A 25,454-nucleotide genomic window follows, 5' to 3' on the forward strand; every position below is an offset into this window, starting at 1 on the left:
CACAGATCATACACGTAACGTTAGCTAGTTCTTTGTTTCTGGCCATTTTGAGCCTGTAATCGAACCCAAAATTGCTGATGCTCCAGATACTCAACTAGTCTCAAGAAGGCCAGTTTTATTGCTTCTTTAATCAGCACAACAGTTTTCAGCTGTGCTAACATAATTGCAAAAGGGTTTTCTAATGATCAATTAGCCTTTTAAAATGATAAACTTGGATTAGCAAACACAATGTGCCATTGGAACACAGGACTGATGGTTGCTGATAATGGGCCTCTGTCAGCCTATGTAGATATTCCGTAAGAAATCAGCCGTTTCCATCTACAATAGCCATTTACAACATTAACAATGTCTAACAATGACTCATGGGCGGCGCACAATTGGCCTAGCGTTGTCCAGGGTAGGGGAGGGAATGGCCGGCAGGGATGTAGCTCAGTTGATAGAGCATGGCGTTTGCAACGCCAGGGTTGTGGGTTCGATTCCCACGGGGGACCAGTTTGAAAAAAAAAATACAAAATACAAAAAAATATATATGTATTCACTTAACTGTAAGTCGCTCTGGATAAGAGCGTCTGCTGAATGACTAAAATGTAAATGTAAATGTCTACACTGTATTTCTGATCAATTTGATGTTATTTTAATGGAGAAAAACATTGCTTTTCTTTCGAAAACAAGGACATTTCTAAGTGACACAAACTTTTGAACGGTAGTGTATATATATATATATATATATATAAATACATACATATGCACAGACATACATACATATAAATAAAGTTGAAGTCGGAAGTTTACATACACTTAGGTTGGAGTCATTAAAACTCATTTTTCAACCACTCCACACATTTCTTATTAACAAATCTACTTTGTGCATGACAAAAGTAATTTTCCGAACAATTGTTTACAGACAGATTATGTCACTTATAATTCACTGTATCACATACATTAAGATGACTGTGCTTTTAAACAGCTTGGAAAATTCCGGAAAATGATGTCAGGGATTTAGAAGCTTCTGGTAGGCTAATTGACATCATTTGAGTCAATTGGAGGTGTACCTGTGGATGTATTTCAAGGCCTACCTTCAAACTCAGTGCCTCTTTGCTTGACATCATGGGAAAATCTAAGAAATCAGCCAAGACCTCAGGAAAAAAAACTGTAGACCTCCACAAGTCTGGTTCATCCTTGGGAGCAATTTCCAAACACCTGAAGGTACCACGTTCATCTGTACAAACAATAGTACGCAAGTATAAACACCTTGGGACCATGCAGCCGTCATACTGCTCAGGAAGGAGACGTGTTCTGTCTCCTAGAGATGAACGTACTTTGGTGCGAAAAGTGCAAATCAATCCCAGAACAACAGCAAAGGACCTTGTGAAGATGCTGGAGGAAACAGGTACAAAAGTATCTATATCCACAGTAAAACGAGTCCTATATCAACATAACCTGAAAGGCCACTCAGCAAGGAAGAAGCCACTGCTCCAAAACCGCCATTAAAAAGCCTGACTACGGTTTGCAACTGCACATGGGGACAAAGATCGTACTTTTTGGAGAAATGTCCTCTGGTCTGATGAAACAAAAATAGAACTGTTTGGCCATAATGACCATCGTTATGTTTGGAGGAAAAAGGGGGGGGGCGCTTGCAAGCTGAAGAACACCATCCCAACCGTGAAGCACGGGGGTGGCAGCATCATGCTGTGGGGGTGCTTTGCTGCACGAGAGACTGGTGCACTTCAAAAAATAGATGGCATCTTGAGGAAGGAAAATTATGTGGATATATTGAAGCAACATCTCAAGACATCAGTCAGGAAGTTAACGCTTCGTCGCAAATGGGTCTTCCAAATGGACAATGATCCCAAGCATACTTCCAAAGTTGTGGCAAAATGGCTTAAGGACAGCAAAGTCAAGGTATTGGAGTGGCCATCACAAAGCCCTGACCTCAATTGTGAAAAACTGAGTTTAAATGTATTTGGCTAAGGTGTCAATGAACTTCCAACTTCAACTGTACATAAACAGTTGAAGTCGGAAGTTTACATACACCTTAGCCAAATACATTTAAACTCAGTTTTTCAGAATTCCTGACATTTAATCCTAGTAAAAATTCCCTGTCTTAGGTCAGTTAGGATCACCACTTTATTTTAAGAATGTGAAATGTCAGAATAATAGTAGAGAGATTTATTTCAGCTTTTATTGCTTTCATCACATTCCCAGCGGGTCAGAAGTTTACATACACTCAATTAGTATTTGGTAGCATTGCCTTTAAATTGTTTAACTTGGGTCAAACGTTTCGGGTAGCCTTCCACAAGCTTCCCACAATAAGTTGGGTGAATTTTGGTCCATTCCTCCTGACAGAGCTGGTGTAACTGAGTCAGGTTTGTAGGCCTCCTTGCTCGCACACGCTTTTTGAGTTCTGCCCACAAATGCAGGATTCAAATGTTCTATAGGATTGAGGTCCTCTGCAAAGAGGAGTGGGAAAAAATCCCTCCTGAGATGTGTGCAAACCTGGTGGCCAACTACAAGAAACGTTTGACCTCTGTGATTGCCAACATGGGTTTTGCCACCAAGTACTAAGTCATGTTTTGCAGAGGGGTCAAATACTTATTTCCCTCATTAAAATGCAAATCAATTTATAATATTTTTGACATGCGTTTTTCTGGATTTTTTTGTTGTTATTCTGTCTCCTACTGTTCAAATAAACCTACCATTAAAATTATAGACTGATCATTTCTTTGTCAGTGGGCAAACGTACACAATCAGCAGGGGATCAAATACTTTTTTCCCTCACTGTAGGTGTTCACTCAAATCAATCGTTTTTTTTAAACATTCAGCTTGCATGTTTTTATTTTCTCCCAGCCTTTTTCAAATACTCCATCCCCTGCAGTGCTTGTAAGCAGAGTTACAATAACTCACAACGCTCTTTGCATGTCTTGTGTAACTGTAACAATATGTTGGCCATGAGCCTCTGCATATTAAGTGCAACGCTATAACATCTCCAGTCTTTATTTTTTCTCAACAGAGACTGTTGTGTGATTGTGCTGTACAGTACAGACTGGCTTGACCTGTTTCTTTCATACAGTAATCCTTCCTCATTAATGGGCCTCTAATCAAGGCTGGCCAGGTGCTTTCCGCAAAAGGCACCATTGTCAAGTGGTTTGGAAACAGAAGAAAACAGAGTGATGCAGTGTTTGCTATTTAAAGCAACAAAGACATCACATTTATGGCCCTGCTATCTTTCTGGATTATCTTTCATATTACTGTTGATTTTATTGGTTTATTATCTCATGCCCAGTCTCTTCTCTCATTTTGTGTGGTGTCTTTGTTTTTGTGTGATGCGTGATGCGTGTTATTGAATGATGTCCCTGTCATCTGTGTGGTTCTGTTGAATCTCCACATCTATCAAATGTAGCTACATATTCCTATATGTTTGTATATACTGTATGACGTGAACAAACGTGCTGCCGGTATTGTGTATACTGAGCTTGTTGCATTGCAGTAGCTCTATTCATGTCCTCCCTCTTTTCTCCCCTCAGGGAAGAAAGTTGGAGAGGAAGCCGTGAAGCTGAACCCTATGTGTGCTGAAAGTCATCAGTGGTGAGTCTTTTTTGCTAATAGCCATGCATTACACATACATCCTCTTAAACCTATGTTCCAGTCCTAGCTGGGAAACTCAATTAGTTTGTATCCATTAGGTTAAGTAATTTATGGCTAGGTACCATGTCCGTCTATCCACTTAAATGCCAGAATGAACGTTATTACCTCTCCTTGGATGTCCACTCCACTGACTTCATGCATATATTGTTGCCTTAATGTTGTGTCAGCATGAGTACATAGACTGCCAGGCACACATTGGCTGTGTAGAGTGTACGGTGCACACACCCACACTTTCAGCCATGTGAAAGCACAAGGACATTGAAATGAGATGGGTAAACAGAGGCTAGTGTTACAATCTACTTGAAGCATGGCCCATGAAGTAGCCTAAGTGTGTGTCTTCCTTCTCCCTTTAAGAACTGTGTGTCCCTGGAACTTTATCCAAATAAAATAAAATGTTAATTGTCACAGGCTTCTTAAACAACAGGTGTAGACATTCTTCCCAGCCGAAACAGTTCGGTAGAGTTCGTGCATATATTATGACGACGTTTTGTGACGTTTTTATTCGTTTTGGACTTCGGTGAGGATTTTTTCAGCTGTTCAGGCACACAAAAAAAAAATTCTGGAGGCAAGCCGAAGTTCAGAGCCAAAGTCTACGTCACTTCGTCGGTGATTGGCCAACAGTAGGGATTCTTCAATAAAGTCTTTGTTGTTTATTCAACGAGAGACGACTCGTTTTCATGCACATTTTCCCATTGACAAATACTGGACCAAATATCTTATAGTAGTTAGAGATGGTGGTTGACTACAGGAAATGCCCCCCAGTGATGTACTAGGCCATACGCAGTACCCTCTTTAGGGGCTTAGCGGTCGGATGCCAAGCAGTTGCCATACCAAGCGGTGATGCAGCCAGTCTGAAAAACAGCTTCTATCTCAAGACAATCAGACTGTTAAATAGGCATCACTAGCCGGCTACCACCCGGTTACTCAACCCTGCACCTTAGAGGCTGCTGCCCTATGTACATAGACATGGAATCACTGGTCACTTTAATAATGGAACACCAGTCACTTTAATAATGTTTACATACTGTTTTACTCATTTCATATGTACAGTGCCTTTGGAAAGTATTCAGAACCTTTGACGTTTTCCACATTTTGTTACGTTACAGCCTTATTCTAAAATGGATTAAATAAATAAAAAATCCTCAGCAATCTACACATAATACCCCATAATGACAAAGCAAAAACTGGTTTCTAGAAATTGTTGCAAATGTATAAAATAAAATAAAAGATATACCTTATTTATATAAGTATTCAGACCCTTTGCTATGAGACTCGAAATTGAGCTCTGGAGCATCCTGTTTCCATTGATCATTCTTGAGATGTTTCTACAACTTGGTTGGAGTCCACCTGTGGTGAATTCAATTGATTGGACATGATTTGGAAAGGCACACACCTGTCTATATAAAGTCCCACAGTTGACAGTGCATGTCAGAGCAAAAACCATGAGGTCGAAGGAATTATCCGTAGAGCTCCGAGACAGGATTGTGTCGAGACACAGATCTGGGGAAGGCTACCAAAAAATGTCTGCAGCATTGAAGGTCCCCAAGAACACAGTGGCCTCCATCATTCTTAAATGGAAGTTGTTTGGAACCAACAAGACTCTTCCTAGAGCTGGCCGCCCGGCCTAACTGAGCAATCAGAGGAGAAGGGCCTTTGCCAGGGAGGTGACCAAGAACCTTATGGTCACTATGACAGAGCTCCAAAGTTCCTCTGTGGAGATGGGAGAACCTTCCAGAAGGACAACCATCTCTGCAGCACTCCACTAATCAGGCCTTTATGGTAGAGTGGCCAGACGGAAGCCACTCCTCAGTAAAAGGCACATGACAGCCCGCTTGGAGTTTGCCAAAAGGCACCTAAAGACTCTCAGACCATGAGAAACAAGATTCTCTGGTCTGATGAAACCAAGATTGAACTCTTTAGCCTGAATACCAAGCGTCACGTCTGGAGGAAACCTGGAACCATCCCTACGGTGAAGCATGGTGGTGGCAGCATCATGCTGTGGGGATGTTTTTCAGCGGCAGGAACTGGGAGACTAGTCAAGATCGAGGCAAAGATGAACGGAGCAAAGTACAGAGAGATCCTTAAAGAAAACCTGCTCCAGAGCGCTCAGGACCTCAGACTGGGGCAAAGGTTCACCTTCAAACAGGACAACGACCCTAAGCACACAGCCTAGACAATGCAGGAGTGTCTTCGGGACAAGTCTCTGAATGTCCTTGAGTGGCCCAGCCAGAGCTTGGACTTGAACCTAATCGAACATTTCTGAAGAGACCTGAAAATAGCTGTGCAGCGACGCTCCCCATCCAACCTGACAGAGCTTGAGAGGATCTGCAGAGAAGAATGGGAGAAACTCCCCAAATACAGGTGTGCTAAGCTTGTAGCGTCATACCGATGAAGAATCAATGCTGTAATCACAGCAAATGGTGCTTCAACAAAGTACTGAGTAAAGGGTCTGAATACTTATGTAAATGCTATATATATATATATATGTTTTTTAAATATAAATTAGCAAACATTTCTATAAACCTGTTTTTTCTTTGTCATTATGGGGTATTGAGTGTAGCTTGATTAGGGGGACAAAAAAACAATTTAAACAATTTTAGAGTAAGGCTGTAATGTAACAAAATGTGGATAAAGTCAAGGGGTCTGAATACTTTCCGAAGGCACTGTATATACTGTATTCTACTGTATTTTAGTAAATGCCACTCCGACATTGCTCGTCCTAATATTTCTTAATTCCATTCTTTTACTTTTGGATTTGTGTGTTGTGCATTTTTAGATACTACTGCACTGTTGGAGCTAGGAACACATGCATTTCGCTACACCTGCAATAACATCTGCTAAATATGTGTATGTGACCTATAAAATGTGATTTGATTTATAACACATGTTTTCCTTGTAACTGTGAATCAAACATAGTGATCATCAACGTTGATACTGTAAATGACATGAGTTTTCAAATATGGAAATATGAAATGCACATTTGGACTCATGGGTGTGGGGTTTGCTTGTATGACATCAAAGCGGTATTTTTTTATAATTCTCAACAGCTCATCTTTCAAAACCCATTGACTCCTCTAAATTTACAGCATTTCCCACTCAGACAACAACAAATGTGCAAAAGTAAGTAGCCCAATTAGTGGGAGTGATGGGGGGGCATTTTGTCATGTGCGGTGCTCAAGTTTATAACGTCTGTCAATCAAAAACCATATTGCGCTGTGAAGCGGAGAACCTGAGCTCTGTAATCTTGTATAGCATGTTACTGTACAGCCACTGCGTTCCAATTCAGGTGCTTATCAATGACAAAATATGCAATTTTCAACCCGTATACGGGATGACGGGCTGTGAGTGTAAAACCCTATGTTAATAAAGGGCCTGGGACAGAGTGAAAACATGCAGCAGGAGTTGCCTAAGGACAGAAGTTCAGAAACCTATGGTTTTGGGTGAGTGACGGAGTAGTCCTGCAGTCCCTAGAATAGTGACTCAGGGCTTTTTGGGCTGCAATGTGTGTCAGGAATCTTGTCCTTACAAGCATCTGGTGTTATAGTGCATTGCAATCCCTGCCAGGTAAAATAGGACAAGGCCAAATCACTCCACAGATTCAAAAGGAACCGCTCAGGAAAACATTCCCCAGACAGATTGATTTAAGACTTTGTGTGTGCGTGCGTGAGGGTTCTCGTTATGCTGCCAAGGCCATGGCAGGAGATTGTCTGACTTGTATGAGCTAATCTTGATGATAACCTAATTGATGTTGAGTTAACCCCATGCTAGTGAAACTGGAGCGCTCTGTGTAGTGTTTAATAAAGACTTTAAAATGATATCTTGCAAATGACGGCCAATTTTGATACAGCTGACTGTTACAAGAATACATTTTCATATGTCATGTTTTGCCACGATGATGATATAGTCATGTGTTTATCTCAAGATAACATGCAGTCCATTGGGAAAGTATTCAGACCACTTCCCTTTTCCACATTTTGTTACATTTTTTTCCTCATGAATCTACAGACAATACCCCACAATGACAAAGCGAAAAACAGAAATACCTTATTTACATAAGTATTCAGGCCATTTGCTATGAGACTGGAAATTGAGCTCAGGTGCATCCTGTTTCCAGTGATCATCCTTGAGATGTTTCTACAACTTTATTGGAGTCCACCTGTGGTAAATTCAATTGATTGGACATGATTTGGAAAGGCACACACTGGTCTATATAAGGTCCCACAGTTGACAGTGCATGTCAGAGCAAAAACCAAGGCATGAGGAAAGGAATTGTCCGTAGAGCTCAGAGACAAGATTGTGTTGAGGCACAGATCTGGGGAAGGGTACAAAAACATTTCTGCAGCATTGAAGGCCCCAAGAACACAGTGGCCTCCATCATTCTTAAATGGAAGAAGTTTAGAACCACCAAGACTCTTCCAAGAGCTGGCTGCTCGGTCAAACTGAGCAATCGGGGGGGAAGGGCCTTGGTCAGGGAGGTGACCAAGAATCCGATGGTCACTATGACAGAGCTCCACAGTTCATCTGTGGAGATGGGAGAACCTTCCCTGCAGCACTCCACCAATCAGGACTTTATGGTAGAGTGGCCAGACGGAAGCCACTCCTCAGTAAAAGGCACATGACAGCCCGCTTGGAGTTTGCCAAAAGGCACCTAAAGGACTCTCAGACCATGAGAAACAAGATTATCTGGTCTGATGAAACCAAGATTGAACTATTTTACCTGAATGCTAAGCGTCACGTCTGGAGGAAACCAAGCTCCGCTCATCACCTGGCCAATACCATCCCTACGGTGAAGCATATGATGGTGGCAGCATCATGCTGTGGGATGTTTTTCAGCGGCAGGGACTGGGAGACTAGTCAGGATCGAGGGATAGATGAACGGAGCAAAGTACAGAGAGATCCTTGATGAAAACCTGCTCCAGAGTGCTCAGGACCTCAGACTGGGGCGAAGGTTCACCTACCAACAGGACAACGATCCTAAGCACACAGCCAAGACAACGCAGGAGTGACTTCGGGACAAGTCTCTGAATGTCCTTGAGTGGCCCAGCCAGAGCCCGGACTTGAACCTGATCGAACATCTCTGGAGAGAATTGAAACTAGCTGTGCAGCGACACTCCCCATCCAACCTGACAGAGCTTGAGAGGATCTGCAGAGAAGAATGGGAGAAACTCCCCAAATACAGGTGTGCCAAGCTTGTAGCGTCATACCCAAGAAGACTCGAGGCTGTAATCGCTGACAAAGGTGCTTCAACAAAGTACTGAGTAAAGGGTCTGAATACTTATGTAAATGTGGTATTTCAGTTTTTTATTAAATTTGCAAACATTTATAAAAACCTGTTTTTTCTTCATCATTATGGGGTATTGTGTGTAGATTGAGGGGGGGGGGGGGACAATTTAATCCATTTTAGAATAAGGCTGTAACGTAACAAAATGTGAAAAAAGTCAAGGGGTCTGAATACTTTCCGAATATATTGTAAAAGTCAACATTTTATAACATCTAACATGTTGCATATCGTTTTCGGTCTCTGATGGTTAATGTTGCGGTCTCCTTTTGCACCAGTTTCTTCTCTATATCCTGAAAACATAGGACATCATATATCAGCACTTAAGTATTGTGATTATATTGTATCATGAGGTGCCTGGGAATTCAAAGCCCTAATAGGTATGCATCTTCCAGTGGTGCGCGGATCAGCTGTTTGTTCACCCGCCCGCAATTGCTAATAACCCAATCGCAACCGCCTGACTATATGTGACCAACCGCCTCGATTCGGTCTTATGTAGCAAAATTTGAAATTGTGTTTTTTACATCGGATAAAAGTAGAGACTCGGAGCTATAAAATGGTATATCATACACTGCAGTTGGGGAACAATGGGAAAGTAGTTCTGCTTTGAAAGTTGATAAACTTGTAACCCCACTTTTGGGAAAATGGCCCTTGAATGTTTTGGTACATCTACTGGAGAGCTCTTCTTTGTCTACACCCATTCAGCATCGTTCACACCCTCTTAAGCCTTAGCCACACTCATCTCTTTAAGGATTCACATGTGAGGCCATGTGGTAAACACACACTATATCAAATAAAATCTATGTTTTTATTTGTCACATGCAAAGGATACAGAAGGTGTAAACGGTAAAGTGAAGTGTTTAGTTGCATAGTAGCAATATCAAAAAGAGAAAGTTTGCAGATATCAATATTTTATCATTGTCTGTGATGGGTCATGTGAAGGAAATGCTATAACCACCCTCAAGTCATATCTAGCTAAGTGGATGGGTCACTATTATATAGACATGTACACATGTTCATGAAATACAATAGATGGCCGTAATCACCCCCAGACACACCTGGCTAATTTGATGGGTCATGTAATAATCCGGCCGAAGTGGAGTTAACAATGAACCGGCATAATCCCAACTCATACTACTACCAATACAAACATTGTCATAGCTGTAGTATGAATCTGCAGGTAGCTAATGCTAACACACTAGGTTCAATGTTATTTAGTTAACATTAGGCTATAACTAGCAATGCAAATGGATTTCGGTTTTGAATAATATTACTACACAGGTCATACACGTAACGTTAGCTAGCGAGCCAACAAGCTAACGTTTGCTAGCTAACTAACAGTACGCTTTAGCTTGCAATAAAAACGACTTTCTGACCAAATTTGAAACTTATATCTGAAAATCTAGCTAGACTCCTACCTGTATACACGGATGAATGCTTCACGGCAGACTGGAACCATTTAACTCCGTTTTGTTTGTAGCTTCATCTTGTTTGGCCAGCGTTGTCAAGTCACTCCAGTTCACACTGACCGTGGCGTGTACAGAAAGTAGCCCATCACAACTTTTCCCAACTGATCTGTCGATAGCGCCTGCAAAATTCAGGGCATCAATGTTGTTGAGAAAAGTAGCAAAACTTTTGTAGTTCTCGATGGCTAACGTTATCTTTCAAAAACGGCGCGGTAGAAAGGACTGTCAACACATACTGAACAGCTCACGTTATAGACAGAAGCATGCTACATGGCAGACCAATCCAAACTCATCTCCTGGCATGTCCAGCCTAACCATTATCTCAGCCAATCATGGCTAGCGGGAAGGTTCCTGTCTTTTTCCGTGGCTAAACCAACTAGGCTCGTAATTTAACAATTTTATTCGTATTTATGGATGGAATAGAAGTTTGTTATTAAGGCACTTGAAAGTTCACATGTTCCAGGAGGCATTTCTGCCCAAAAACGCATTTTAATAAAAAAATTAAATGTTTACGTTCAAATGCTGCGCCTGTGAAGTAGTGACGTGTGACATATGCCTAGTTTCCTGAAACTAGTCACGTGATAAATTGAAAATCTGCGGCCCGCACCCGACCCTAACCCGCAAATATAATAAATGTGCTGTAGGCTACAATCAGAGACGGCGGAACAATCTTTTGACGGCGGTTGCAGGATTTTTTGTTATTGTCAAATTTAGATATGTTTCTGCTTATAATTATCAACATTTTAGTAGGCTATTTGTAAGTCAACTTGCCTATATATAGATGCATGCAGCTTCTCTTCTGTCATTTTATGTTGCCCTAGAAGACTAAATAAACTATTGCTCACCAGAATAATGTCATAGATTATGGAATGAATGCTCAATCTAGTTGACGTCGGTAAAGTTTTCTGTCATCTCTGCTTCTTTAGCGGAGCAAAGACGTTTAGGGACCGGAGAGAAAATGCATTAACTCAACAAACAAAATTTTAAGGATTTTCTGTGCAAAATTTCAAAATGACATTAGTTAGACCGGTTGTAAGGAAATAGAAAGCTGTGGAAACGACCCAACATGTTTCTGCTAAGATTTCAGTTCGTCTTGGATGCATATATTATATGGTTGAAATACTATCAGCTTTTATGATGCTGATAAAGATAGCACCTCTACAGATGGTATCTAACGGCGCAGTCGCATTATCTCAAGATGCTGAAGAAAAAAAATCTTATTTCTCCACTCCTGTTTCCGAAGTCAAAATGTACATTTGGTGTATCATTTTACTGCAAGAAATGCTTTGTTCTGCAGGAGTTAATATTAAGACTATGTGAGCGGTTATAGACCTAAAGTCAGTTTCAAGATTTCAGTTTCCATTTAACCCATCTGAATAGTAGTGTACAGTTCCCTTGACGTGCCATAGGCTTGTTTGAAGTCCCCGTCTTGTGACTGTCGAATTTGTATAGCGCCTTACAATCATCACACGTAACATAGCCGGCACTGCTATCATCCTCTTTTACCACTTCGCCAAATCTTTCCCAAACATTACTTTTCTGGCCTACCTTCTCTTTTTAATTCAACTCTCCATTTCACAGCTTTACTCTTATTGAATTAAACTCTGGCTCTAACTGCTTGGAATGGCAATAGCACCACCCTCGATCGCATGGCGCTACAGAGGGTTGTGCGGACAGCCCAGTACATCACTGGGGCCGAGCTCCCTGCCATCCAGGACCTCTATATCAGGCGGTCTGAAGAGAAGGCCCCAACCACCCAAGCCATAGACTATTTTCTCTGCTGCCGTACAGAAAGAGGTACCGGTGCATCAGGTCTGACACCAACAGGCTCTTGAACAGCTTCTATCCCCAAGCAATACGACTGATAAATAGCTAACAAAATAGCTACACGGACTGAGTTTACCTTGTATATTTATTAACCTTTTATTTCAATATTTTTACTGTCTCTATGCACACTCACAGGGCCCAACACACACACACAAACACTCTCACATAAATGCACATACATTTATACTGACTCTACACACCCACCTACCCACTCACATGCAAGCTGCTGCTACTCTGTTTTCTTATATCCTTATATTGCCTAGTCCCCTTACCCTTATACATATCTACCTCCATCACTCCAGTATCCCTGCACATGTAAATATGGTATTGGAACTGACTTTTTAAATATTTTTCGTATATAGTATGCTTGCTTGCTTACTTACTTTATTGTGTATTTCATATTTCTTATTTCTCGTGTGTTCTTTTTCTAGTAATACATTGTTATTGATTATTGCATTGTTGGGTTTTGAGTTTGCAAGAAAGGCATTTCACTGTACTTGTGCATGTGACATTAAAACTTGACATTGTCCTTTTTGCCTCAGTGGATGATAACTCTTTCTTCTCTTTCCCAAAAAGCATTTGGCGATTAGCGTGTTGGCTATTTGGCGGACCTAAAGCTTAGGATTACTCACTAGCCAGATAGCCTAAAAATAATGAAAGGAAAACCTCAATGTCCTCCCGAGTGGCGCAAGGCACTGCATCGCAGTGCTAGCTGTGCCACTAGAGATCCTGGTTCGAATCCAGGCTCTGTCGTAGCCAGCCGCGACCGGGAGACCCATGGGGCGGCGCATAATTGGCCCAGCGTCGTCCAGGGTAGGGGAGGGAATGGCCGGCGGGGATGTAGCTTAGTTGGTAGAGCATGGCGTTTGCAACGCCAGGGTTGTGGGTTCGCTTCCCACGGGGGGTATGAAAAAAATAAAATAATGTATGCACTAACTGTAAGTTGCTCTGGATAAGAGCGTCTGCTAAATGACTAAAATGTAAAATGTAAATGTAGCCTATAGATATAAATTGCACAATAATTATACATTTATGGATTTTTTTATGTATTGTTTTCTCTTTGTTCAACCCGACCATTACTAGCATGTACACGTTAAAAAACAATAAGCTTAGGTATTGAAGCTTATAATATGAACACAGACATAAAAAAATGCCCACTGAAATGCAGACACATAAATGATGCCCACCCAAAAGAAGACATACTTTTACACTTGCCTTATAGCATCACATCCACTACACAGGGATGTAAACAGGACCTGGTGTCATACGGACAGCCTGGCATTGTACGGTGCCTTCAGAAAGTATTCACACCCCTTTACTTTTTACACATTTTGTGTAACTGCCTGAATTTAAAATTGATTAAATATATTATTTTTTTGTCACTGGCCTACACACTGTACCCCGTAATGTCAAAGTGGAATTGTTTATTTTAACAAATTAATTAAAAATGGAAAGCTGAAATGTCTTAAGTCAATATGTATTCAACCCCTTTGTTATGGCAAGTCTAAATAAGTTCAGGAGTAAAACATTTGCTTAACGAGTCACATAATACAGTGCATTCAGAAAGTATTCAGACCCCTTGCTTTGAGAATCGAAATTGAGCTCAGGTGCATCCTGTTTCCATTGATCATCCTTGAGATGGTTCTACAACTTGATTGGAGTCCACCTGAAGTAAATTCAATTGTAAATTTGTAAAGTAAATTTTTCAATTTAAATTATTATACAACATTCTTGCTACAAATAGAATGTTATTTATATAGGGGATACAATCTTCCCAGCTCTGTAGATTTTGCTGCGAAGAGACAGAATCATTAGATCATTTGTTTTGGTACTGTCCATTTGTAGCTTGTTTCTGGACACAGGTCCAGGAATGGCTGAAGGATTGCAATATTTACCTGGAGCTAACCCTGCAGATAGCACTACTGGATGATCTGAAAAGTCATAGTCAATCGATCAATAATATAATAATACTTTTAGCAAAAATGTTTATTTTCATTTTACAATCTGTAGAAACAATGAGAATAGAAGGGTTCAGAACTTTTGTGAAACATCACAGTACAGTTGAAAAATATATGGCAAATAGAAATCCAATATGGATGGTGTTAAGAGATAGATGGGTGGTGTTGAATGGAGCTGAAGGATGGGACTAATAACAACGAACAACAACTAATAACAACAAGATAACTAATGTAAAGCATACTGTGTCCATAATAAGTATACAGGTTACAGGTTACAGGTTATAGGTTGAGAGCTTTTGTGAAAGAGCACAGTTAGAAAGATATGGCAGTAGTAAAAACAAACAAAATAGAATTATTGTAAAATTGACTGTGTCCATAAAATGTATATAGTTTGTAAAAGCTGGAAGTAGAGGCCCAAGCGTTGTTGTTCACTAGTTTACTCCAATTAGGGAAGGGGTGGTGGGGTTGGAAAGTAATAAAGGGAAATATATTTTTTAAAAGGTTATGTATGTACAGTGAGGGAAAAAAGTATTTGATCCCCTGCTGATTTTGAACGTTTGCCCACTGACAAAGACATGATCAGTCTAATTTTAATGGTAGGTTTATTTGAACAGTGAGAGACAGAATAACAACAAAAATATACAGAAAAACGCATGTCAAAAATGTTATATATTGATTTGCATTTTAATGAGGGAAATAAGTATTTGACCCCCTCTCAAGCAGAAAGATTTCTGGCTCCCAGGTGTCTTTTATACAGGTAACGAGCTGAGATTAGGAGCACACTGTTAAACGGAGTGCTCCTAATCTCAGTTTGTTACCTGTATAAAAGACACCTGTCCATAGAAGCAATCAATCAATCAGATTCCAAACTCTCCACCATGGCCAAGACCAAAGAGCTCTCCAAGGATGTCAGGGACAAGATTGTAGACCTACACAAGGCTGGAATGGGCTACAAGACCATCGCCAAGCAGCTTGGTGAGAAGGTGACAACAGTTGGTGCGATTATTCGCAAATGGAAGAAACACAAAAGAACTGTCAATCTCCCTCGGCCTGGCGCTCCATGCAAGATCTCACCTCGTGGAGTTGCAATGATCATGAGAACGGTAAGGAATCAGCCCAGAACTACACGGGAGGATCTTGTCAATGATCTCAAGGCAGCTGGGACCATAGTCACCAAGAAAACAATTGGTAACACACTATGCCGTGAAGGACTGAAATCCTGCAGCGCCCGCAAGGTCCCCCTGCTCAAGAATGCACATATACAGGGCCATCTGAAGTTTGCCAATGAACATCTGAATGATTCAGAGGAGAACTGGGTGAAAGTGTTGTGGTCAGGTGAGACCAAAATCGAGCTCTTTTGGCATCAACTCAACTCGCCAAGTTTGGAGGAGGAGGAATGCTGCCTATGACCCCAAGAACACCATCCCCACCTTTAAACATGGAGGTGGAAACATTATGCTTTGGGGGTGTTTTTCTGCTAAGGGGACAGGACAACTTCACCGCATCAAAGGGACGATGGACGGGGCCATGTACCATCAAATCTTGGGTGAGAACCTCCTTCCCTCAGCCAGGGCATTGAAAATTGGTCGTGGATGGGTATTCCAGTATGACAATGACCCAAAACCCACGGCCAAGGCAACAAAGGAGTGGCTCAAGAAGAAGCACATTAAGGTCCTGGAGTGGCCTAGCCAGTCTCCAGACCTTAATCCCATAGAAAATCTGTGGAGGGAGCTAAAGGTTCGAGTTGCCAAACGTAAGCCTTGAAACCTTAATGACTTGGAGAAGATCTGCAAATAGGAGTGGAACAAAATCCCTACTGAGATGTATGCAAACCTGGTGGCCAACTACAAGAAACGTCTGACCTCTGTGATTGCCAACAAGGGTTTTGCCACCAAGTACTAAGTAATGTTTTGCAGAGGGGTCAAATACCTTTTTCCCTCATTAAAATGCAAATCAATTTATAACATTTTTGACATGTGTTTTTCTGGATTTCTTTGTTGTTATTCTGTCTCTCACTGTTCAAATAAACCTACCATTTAAAATTATAGACTGATCATGTCTTTGTCAGTGGGCAAACGTACAAAATCAGCAAGGGATCAAATACTTTTTTCCCTCACTGTATTTGCGAGAGAAAAAAACGAGGGGGATTGGAAGTGATGCAGACAATTACATTGGAAGTTACAATCTATCTGCAATATTAAAGCTGATCTACCCCAAAAAATATATAAAATATATTAATATATCAAAAAACTATTAAAAAAACAAACAAAAAAACACAAGGGGGTTTTACAATGCCTCGCAAAGAAGGGGACCTATTGGTAGATGACATTGAATATCCCTTTGAGCATGGCAAAGTTATTAGTTACACTTTGGATGGTGTATCAATACACCCAGTCATGACCAAGATACAGGTGTCCTTCCTAATTCAGTTGCTGGAGAGGAAGGACACCGCTCAGGGATTTCACCATGAAACCAATGGTGACTTTAAATCAGTTACAGAGTTTAATGGCTGTGATAGGAGAAAACTGATGTTGAATCAACAACATTGTAGTTTCTCCACAGTACTAACCTAATTGACAGAGTGAAAAGAAGGAAGCCTGTACAGAATAAAAAATATTCCAAAACATGCATCCTATTTGCAATAAAGTAATGCTGCAACAAGTATGGCAAAGCAATTCACTTTTTGTCCTGAATACAAAGTGTTATGTTTGGGGCAAATCCAATACAACACATTACTGAGTACCACACTCCATATTTTCAAACATAGTGGTGGCTGCATCATGTTATGGCAGGGTTCGTACGGTCATGAAAATCCTGGAAATGTTACGGAATTTGAAGATCTTGTTTTGCCAGGCCTTGATACTTTTTGGAAAAAAAATAATAAAATCCCAAAAGTTTTGGAAAAGTGATGGACATTTGTTTAATAATTTATGTTCATGTAGTTCATTTAAGGCACACTTTAAATATTTTATCAATAAAGTAAAAATGTAACCGACAGGCTCGATTCGGTCTTATGTAGCAAAATTAGAAATGGTGTTTTTTACATTGGGTAAAGGTAGAGACTCAGAGCTAGAAAATGGTAGATCATACACTACAGTTGAGGAACAATGGGAAAGTAACCTCACTTTTGAGAAAACGGCCCCTTAATGTTTTCGTTTACCTACTGGAGATCTCTTCTTTGTTTACACCCATTCAGCATAGTTCACACCATCTTAAGCTTTAGCTCCACCCATCTCTTTAAGGATTCATATGTGAGACCATGTACTAAACAACCAAAGATTTCAGTACTAAAGGCTGGTTTATACTATGGGTGTGTTCGTAAATTTAATCTGGAGTGCGAGAGTGTACTCTGGGCGTTCGTAAACTCAGAGCGCTGTCAGATTGTCCGTTAGTAAATTCGGAGTGTTTCGCTCTTGGAGCGTTCAGAACGCACACTGGATGCTCTGGCCGAGGATTAGGGGTGATCCGAGCGTTCTGAACTAACAACCGCAGTCAATCACCCAAGCTAACTGGCTAACGTTGGCTAGCTTGCTAGCTACTTCCAGACACAAATGAGGGAACAGCTCACTCTGACCATTTTACTCGCCCTAGCAGAGCTGTTTTTATGTTATCCAGAGCGTTGGTGACTGCAACTGTGCTGCTGGCAACAATTGAATTGCGCTTTTTTGCTAACGTTTACTGACACCGGCCATATTCAACGGGTGTTGAGCATTCGTAAATTCATAAATTATTCTGCGCTCTGGCACACTCAGACGAGAGTGCTCTGAAATCGGAGTAGATAGCCAGAGCGAATTTACCAGCTACATCTATCAACAGTTGTCGCAGTGACATCATGAACATTCTATTGAAATGGTTACTTGCATAGTGGAGTCTTCTGTTTAGACATGTAGCTAGCTAGCTAAACAATGAACCATTGAACCATAATCCCAACACATAATGTTACTACCCTGCATGAATCTGCAGGTAGCTAACCAACTAGATTCAATGTTAGCTAGCTGACATTAGGCTATAACTAGCAATGCAAATGAGTCTGAGATACAAATAATATTACTACACCGATCGTACACGTAACGTTAGCTAACGAGCCAGCCAGCTAACGTTAGCAAGCTAGCTCGCTAACAGTACACTTTAACTTGAAATTAACATGACTTTCTGACAAAATTAGAAACGTGATATCTGAAAATGTAGCTAGCTAGACTATCTTACCCTTATACATGGATGGATGCATTTCCCCCCTCTCACGCTCGTGTATGTTGGGCTAGCTGGCCTCTGTAGTTAGCTGGCTATCTTCTAGCTTGCTAACAAACCAACTAGCTAGCCATGCCAGGTAAATGTTCCTTCAACAATGCTTGGCTACACATGCCAAAATATGAGTTGTGGCTGGCGAAAGTTCAAAACCCAGGACGTGCAAAATGCAACATACAGTAAAGCTTTTCACGTTTCGAACATGGGGGAGGCAGCGCTAACTAGCCACATGAAAGGGAAAAAAACACCTCAGTGCTGTTGTGCGCGAGACCTCGACACTGACCCCCATCACTAGCTTCTTCAACCCGGGGTTAGCAGCAGCATCAGCCGCCGTACCCTCCACCACCTCTGCTACCATGCAAATATCCATCGTGGTAAACAAGAATGAAGTGCTAGCAGCCAAAATATTGTGGGCTCTGAAAGTGGCGAATTCCCACTATTCTTATAAGTCATGTGAAGACACAATCCTCATTTTCCCAACCATGTTCCATATGGGATGGCGGAGAGGTGAAAACTAAATACATTGGCTCTGAGTTTATGGGATGTTCCTCTGCTGTTGATATACTTAGCAAAATGAATGACATCCTATCCTAGATCGGAACTAAGAACCTACTGCAACTTTCAATGGACGTTCCCAATGTCAACTCCAGAAGGACCTGTTGAGAGATGTCAACAAATCGCGGATCAACTTTGGGTCCTGTGGATTGCACATCCTGCATAACGCATTCCGGGATGGATGCAAAGCCGCTGACTGGGATGTAGAACACACACTCAAGTCTTTACTGGCTTTTTCATGATTTCCCTGCACGTAAAGAAGACTTTGTAGAAGCCACATGTTGTAGCACTAGCATTCTTCGGTTCTGCAAGCACTGGATAGAAATGTAAATGTTTCGGACTGCTGCTCTGGCCGCACATGAAACAGTGGAGATGGTGAGTAAAGGAGAACTACCCAATCCAAAGTGCAAGTCTTTTGACGTAGTGAATGACAGCTGTGTGGACCCCCTCGTCCCTGTGAAAGTGGGAATCTTCAATGGCGTAGCCAGACAAATCACCCCCTTCCTGACCATGTACCAAACGGACAAACCCATGATACCCTTCCTGAGTGAGGACATGTTAAAAATGATGAAAGGTAAAGAAGATAATTATTGATAATTTTACCACATTTTGTATTTGTATGATGATATGATTGATATAGTATTTACAGTGCTTTCAGTCTTCAAAATACATGGAACAGGAAGCATCATTCCTAGTGCTGTTTAAATATGTTATTTTAATCAAACAATCATCATATTGTTATTATTTGGACTGTTTTATGTGTACATTAACATTAATGGAATGAATATTAACAATTTAGAATCAAAGTTTCCTCTCAGAGCTTAAACTAAAGAACATGATTAATTAGTTTACAGCTCATGGAACGGTTTGTGAAGGAAAACACCCTGAAAGAAGCCACCTCAACACTGAAGCTCCTCTAAGTTCCATTTAAGGACAGCAGTTAGCGCAAGGACAGTTCAATGATTGACATTGGATTTGCACCAGAAGCAACCCTCAATCAACTCAAATCTTCCGGAAAGATTTCAGAGAGGCATGTGCTGGAGATCAAGATGGACTGCAAGAGACTGGTGATCACACTGCTGGAGAAGGTAATGAAGAAGGCTCCAGTGCACCACCATATGGTGCATACAGTGCTTTGAGCCAAGACGGATGGCAATATCCAAACAGCTGTGCGTACCACAGATTAAGAGAATACTGCTTACACTCGTTACTGCCAACCATGTGGAGGAGTCCGTGTGTGACGATGTTCTGAGAGAGTTCAAAGAGTTTTGTGATGCTGCTGCGTGCTCCAAGACAACTTCAGAGAGTTTGACCCGAAGACAGACCGGGTGGACACACTGCTGCAGGAGACCATGGGGTCAAAACCTGCCTTCTCCAGGGTGTTGGACATTCAGATGCTGCTTGTCCTGTCTCATGGACAGGCTAGTGTGGTGAGGGGATCCTCAATCAATAAGGCGGTTGTGGTAGAGAATCAGAAGGAGAACACACTGGTGGCTCTGAGGCTCATTGTTGATCACGTCAGAGACGTTGGGCGTAACCAAGGTACAGGGAAGCTGTCGTTTTCATGAATTGTTTGTATGTCTGTTTCAAATGTTTGTGCCATGTCTCTCTTTTGATGTGGACATTTTTTTATCTATAGTATTTTCCGTACACAGAGTACATTTCTGTAAACAGACAAAGTAATCTACAGATCACCAAAGAGCTGTTGATGTCAGCTGCAGGAGCAAAGCTGAGGTACCATGGGTACTTGGACGAGCAGAAAAGACTGAAGGAGAGACAAGTCATCGACCTGAAGAGAAAGGGTCTCATGGATGAGCTGGACGACTTGAAGAAGAAGAGTGCCAGGTTGGGAGCTGATATCAATGCACTTGAAAAATCAGCTGAGGAATATGCAGAGAAAGCAGATGCTACAAGCAAACTAACTTGCATCGCAAAATCCAACAGTTTCTGACGCACTGCAAAAGAGAAGAAGGTATCTCCGGCGGAGATTGAAAAACAGATTGAAGAGAAACTTGTAGCAATGAAAAACTAAGCTGGCAAAATACTGTTCAGTTTAGCTCTTGTGGACAGTCAAGAAGAAAAAAGCACTTATGGAAAGTGTGTTCAGTTTATCAGACTGATAAAGTTGTGTATGTGTGTTCCAGGGGCATGAGGGTTGTCCTAACCCTACTCCTGCTGTGTCCTCAGCATCGTGTGTGTGTGTTCAATCTTAGCTCCTGCACTGTCCAGGACCAGTCAGAAATGTGAATAGGGAGTTACGTTTCAATGTCAAACAAAAACAACTTGTTCAGGGTTGTGTTCAGGGTTTTATGTGTTTTCCAGGACTGAGGGTTGTCCTAACCCTACCCCCTGCTGTGTCCTCAGCATCATCAGTGTGTGTGAGAGAGAGAGAGAGAGCAAGAGGTTGAGTGAGTGTCCACTAATTTGAAGGGGTGTCCATGTATTTTTGTATATACTGCATATTTTTCTTAAATCAGCATCTCTACATGTATGACAGCCATTCCATTCCAGTGTCTGTTGAATTCCAACGCAGGCACACTTCATTCTACTGAATTAGGTACTGATTAGGTGATCACCTGAACCAAATCTTATTTAATGAGGAAAAGTATAAAAACCACTGCTGTGGTCATCACTATCCTCTTGCAATAGGACCAGCTGGATGGCAAAAACAGTGTTAATAGTACCTCAAAAGTAATATTAATCCAAAAATAACTATGGACCATGCCAAAAGAGTTGAAAAGGAAAGTTTTGAGTGAGGAAAAGAAGGGTTCAATTCTGGCTTTACTGGCAGAGGGATACAGTGAGCGTCAGGTTGCTTCCGTCCTTAAAATGTCAAAGACGGTGGTTCATAAGAACAAAGTCAAGCAGCAGACATTGGGGACAACAAAGCTACAGACCGGCAGAGGGCAAAAACAACTCTCTACTGACCGGGATGACCGCCAACTCATTCGAATGTCACTCAACAACAGTAATGATGACATCAAGTGACCTACAAAAATGATGGCAAACGGCAGCTTGGGTGAAGTGCACGGCGAGGACGGTTCGAAACAGGCTCCTAGGGGCAGGGCTGAAGTCGTGCAAAGCTAGAAAAAAGCCCTTCATCAATGAGAAGCAAAGAAGAGCCAGGCTGAGGTTTGCAAAAGACCATAAGGATTGGACCGTAGAGGACTGGAGTAAGGTCATCTTCTCTGATGAGTCCAATTTTCAGCTTTGCCCAACACCTGGTCGTCTAATGGTTAGACGGAGACCTGGAGAGGCCTACAAGCCACAGTGTCTCGCACTCATTGTGAAATTTGGTGGAGGATTGGTGATGATCTGGGGGTGCTTCAGCAAGGCTGGAATCGGGGAGATTTGTCTTTTGTGAAGAACGCATGAATCAAGCCACTTACAAGGTTGTCCTGGAAGAAAACTTGCTTCCTTTTGGTCTGACATTGTTCCCCAACTCTGAGGATTGGTTTTTCCAGCAGGACAATGCGCCATGCCACACAGCCAGGTCAACCAAGGTGTGGATGGAGGACCACCAGATCAAGACCCTGTCATGGCCAGCCCAATCTCCAGACCTGAACCCCATTGAAAACTTCTGGAATGTGATCAAGAGGAAGATTGATGGTCACAAGCCATCAAACAAAGCTGAGCTGCTTGAATTTTTGCACCAGGAGTGGCATAAAGTCACCCAACATCAATGTGAAAGACTGGTGGAGCGCATGAAAGCTGTGATTGAAAATCAGGGTTATTCCACCAAATATTGATTTCTGAAGTCAAATATCTCAGTCAAATAGTCAAATATCTCTTCCTAAGTCAAAACATTTAGTATTGTGTTGTTTAAAAATGAACATGAACTTATTTTACCCAAACACATACCTATAAATAGTAAAACCAGAGAAACTGATAATTTTGCAGTGGTCTCTTAATTTCTTCCAGAGCTGTATAGTGTACTTCTGTATTTCAATTTCAATTTCAATACATTTCTAAAAACATGTTTTCATTTTGTCATTATGGGGTATTGTGTATAGATGGGTGAGTAAAAACATATATTTAATCCATTTTGAATTCAGGCTGTATTGTGGAATAAGTCAAGAGGTATGAGCAGTTTCTGAAGGCATTGGCTAAATAACACGCGTGATTAATTGTGTGTGGTTATACTTGTTGTTTTGGTGATAGTATTGGTTCATGTTAATAAGCCTTATAGTGACTCCCATGTCATCTACCTTATTCTCAACGAGACTCCTCCTCAAGCAAAGTTTGTTTAAAAAGTGTACCACCTTGGTTGCTTGGTGACGAGAAAAATCCCCTTGCTTTTAATTAGTTCTCTGGAGTATAAAGTAACCGCATGGATCCTGTTTGTATTTGTGGAGGCCCCAATGCTGCATTCTTCATCTGAAACACTGGATCCTGTCTGGACTTGATTGCTCATCATACACCAATGAATGGAATACAGCTGAAGTAGATTGTACTAGATTAAGCCCTCTGATTCGCCTGATATTGTAAAGTTTTTTTTCCCATAATGCAATACTGAAATATACAAATTGGCACCAATATAAATGGTGTGTGTTAAGAAATGTTTGTTATACAATAATATAGATTTTGTTGACCAAAATATTGCTTGTTATTAATCTCCCTCACAGATGGCATAAGGAACCGATCAAATCTGCTATACAGTCCTCATCATAAGTTTTAATGTCATGACCCAAAACAAATGGCAAATGCACTCAAGGAGTTTGTAGAGTTGCAAGCTTGATGTAGTCATTGTGTGCATGGGATATGAGACCAAATACTCACATTTTGACTACTTTAATACACTACTAGGGAATTTTTCCAAATACTTATGATTTCGTCAAACAGGGGGAGTAGATACTGTGGTATCCCGGGAGGTCTACCCCGGGGGTTGGTGATAGATGAGAGGTACGTGCCGCAATGTTGGCTCCCTCTGCTGGGAGTACCCGGGCTGGGCATACTGACGCTAATGGCACCTATTAGGGGCTATTAGGGGAGCGTGCCAACCAGCCGTGCAGGCCACATAAATGGAGCACCGTGGTACACCGCGGTAGAGAAAAGGCACAGAACCGAATACGAGGAGGCAACCCAGAAGAATGACCGAACCAACCCTACGTTTATTTTGTTGTTACGTTTATTTTATGTTGCCCAGTAAAGGTGTGTTTTTTGACTATAACCTCCTTGTCTCTGTGTCCATCTCTGTGTGCTCAAACCCAACACCCCACGGTTTACCACATATGGTGGAGAATGCAGGCAACTCAGTAACTTTGGGTGCCGTGGGGTCGAGCGTGCAGACATTGCCATGGAGGAGCTGGTGGCTCAGTTTATCCTCAGCCAGCAACAGACTCTCCAGGAGCAAGCACTAGAGGGGCAGCACCAACAAAACCTCCGATTGGTAGCGGAGGTAGCCCAGCTGAAAGGTGGTATGGCCCAGGAGTCTAGCCCGAATCAGTTCCTGGTCAAGTTAACAGAGGAAGATGACGTGGAGATGTATTTGTGCACCTTCGAGAGGACGGCGCAGTGGGAAGGGTGGCCCAAGCACAAGTTGGCCAGCCTTTTGGTACCCTACCTCTCCGGGAAGGCCCAGAAGGCCTACTTCGACTTGAACGCCGACCAGGCAGCGAATTATGAGGGACTCAAACGCTAGATCCTGTGCCGTTTTGGATTCAGCCTCGCACGCCGTGAACAACTGGTCCACGACTGGGTCTTTGACTCCACCATCTCTCCCTGCGCCCAGATGAGCGACCTAAACAAGGGCTGGCTACTGACTGACATGCCGTCCCTCCCAATAATTGATAAGGTCGTCCTGGATCGGTACATTCGGGCCCTCCCCTACAAGTATGCAGAACTCCCAAAGCCTGGAGGATTTGCTGACCGCGGTGGAAACCCACCAGAACACCCAGGACCTGCTGAAAGGGGCCCGGGCGGAGAGAGCAGACGCGGGGAGGGGAAAGAAAAGTACAGAGAGAGACGAGGGGCTGAATGGGGCCAGAACGGAACCAGCCGTGGAGCGTGAGGGCGACCCAAACCGACGACGACGACATTGTTGCTAGAACCAGATCTGCTGGACTCCGGCAGCATAATGACCCTGGACCAACCGCAGTGGCTCACACGAGAGGGGAAAGACGAACCGGGGAACAAGGAGATGACGGTGTCCTGCGTACACGGGGATACGAAGAGGTACCCAACCATGCCGGTGCGGATAACCACCCCAAGGGGGGAATGCCAGATGCACGTGGGAGCCATTCCTAACCTGCCCGTTCTCGTCGGTAGAGATTTCCCTCTCTTCCAGGCGCTGTGGAGGAGGGACCTGGGGGAGGCGATCACGTGATGTAGGAAGGAGAGGAAAAAGGACGGTCGCCTGCGCAACCCCCGCCACAAGAGGTGTCCAGTGGGCCCGAGTCGAACCAGCAGGAGTGAAACGAGCCATCATCCGAGGAGGACCTCAGGCTCCCCTTTATGGAGATGGGCCAGGTGATCGCTGTG

The 25,454-nt window shown here is 42.2% G+C and overlaps 1 protein-coding gene across 2 annotated transcripts in view; it reads left to right on the forward strand.

The window, feature by feature from the left end:
• Window positions 1–25,454, forward strand: part of LOC311110574 (regulator of microtubule dynamics protein 2-like) — a 90,111-nt gene that overhangs the window by 42,531 nt on the left and 22,126 nt on the right. For both annotated transcript variants that reach the window (XM_084153084.1, XM_084153085.1), the window contains exon 5: window positions 3,525–3,585. In XM_084153084.1, coding sequence (XP_084009210.1) covers window positions 3,525–3,585 — 61 coding nt within the window. The remainder of the gene's footprint in view (window positions 1–3,524; window positions 3,586–25,454) is intronic.

Source organism: Coregonus lavaretus, assembly GCF_964263955.1.
Source record: "Coregonus lavaretus genome assembly, chromosome: 36".
Lineage (NCBI taxonomy): Eukaryota > Metazoa > Chordata > Actinopteri > Salmoniformes > Salmonidae > Coregonus > Coregonus lavaretus.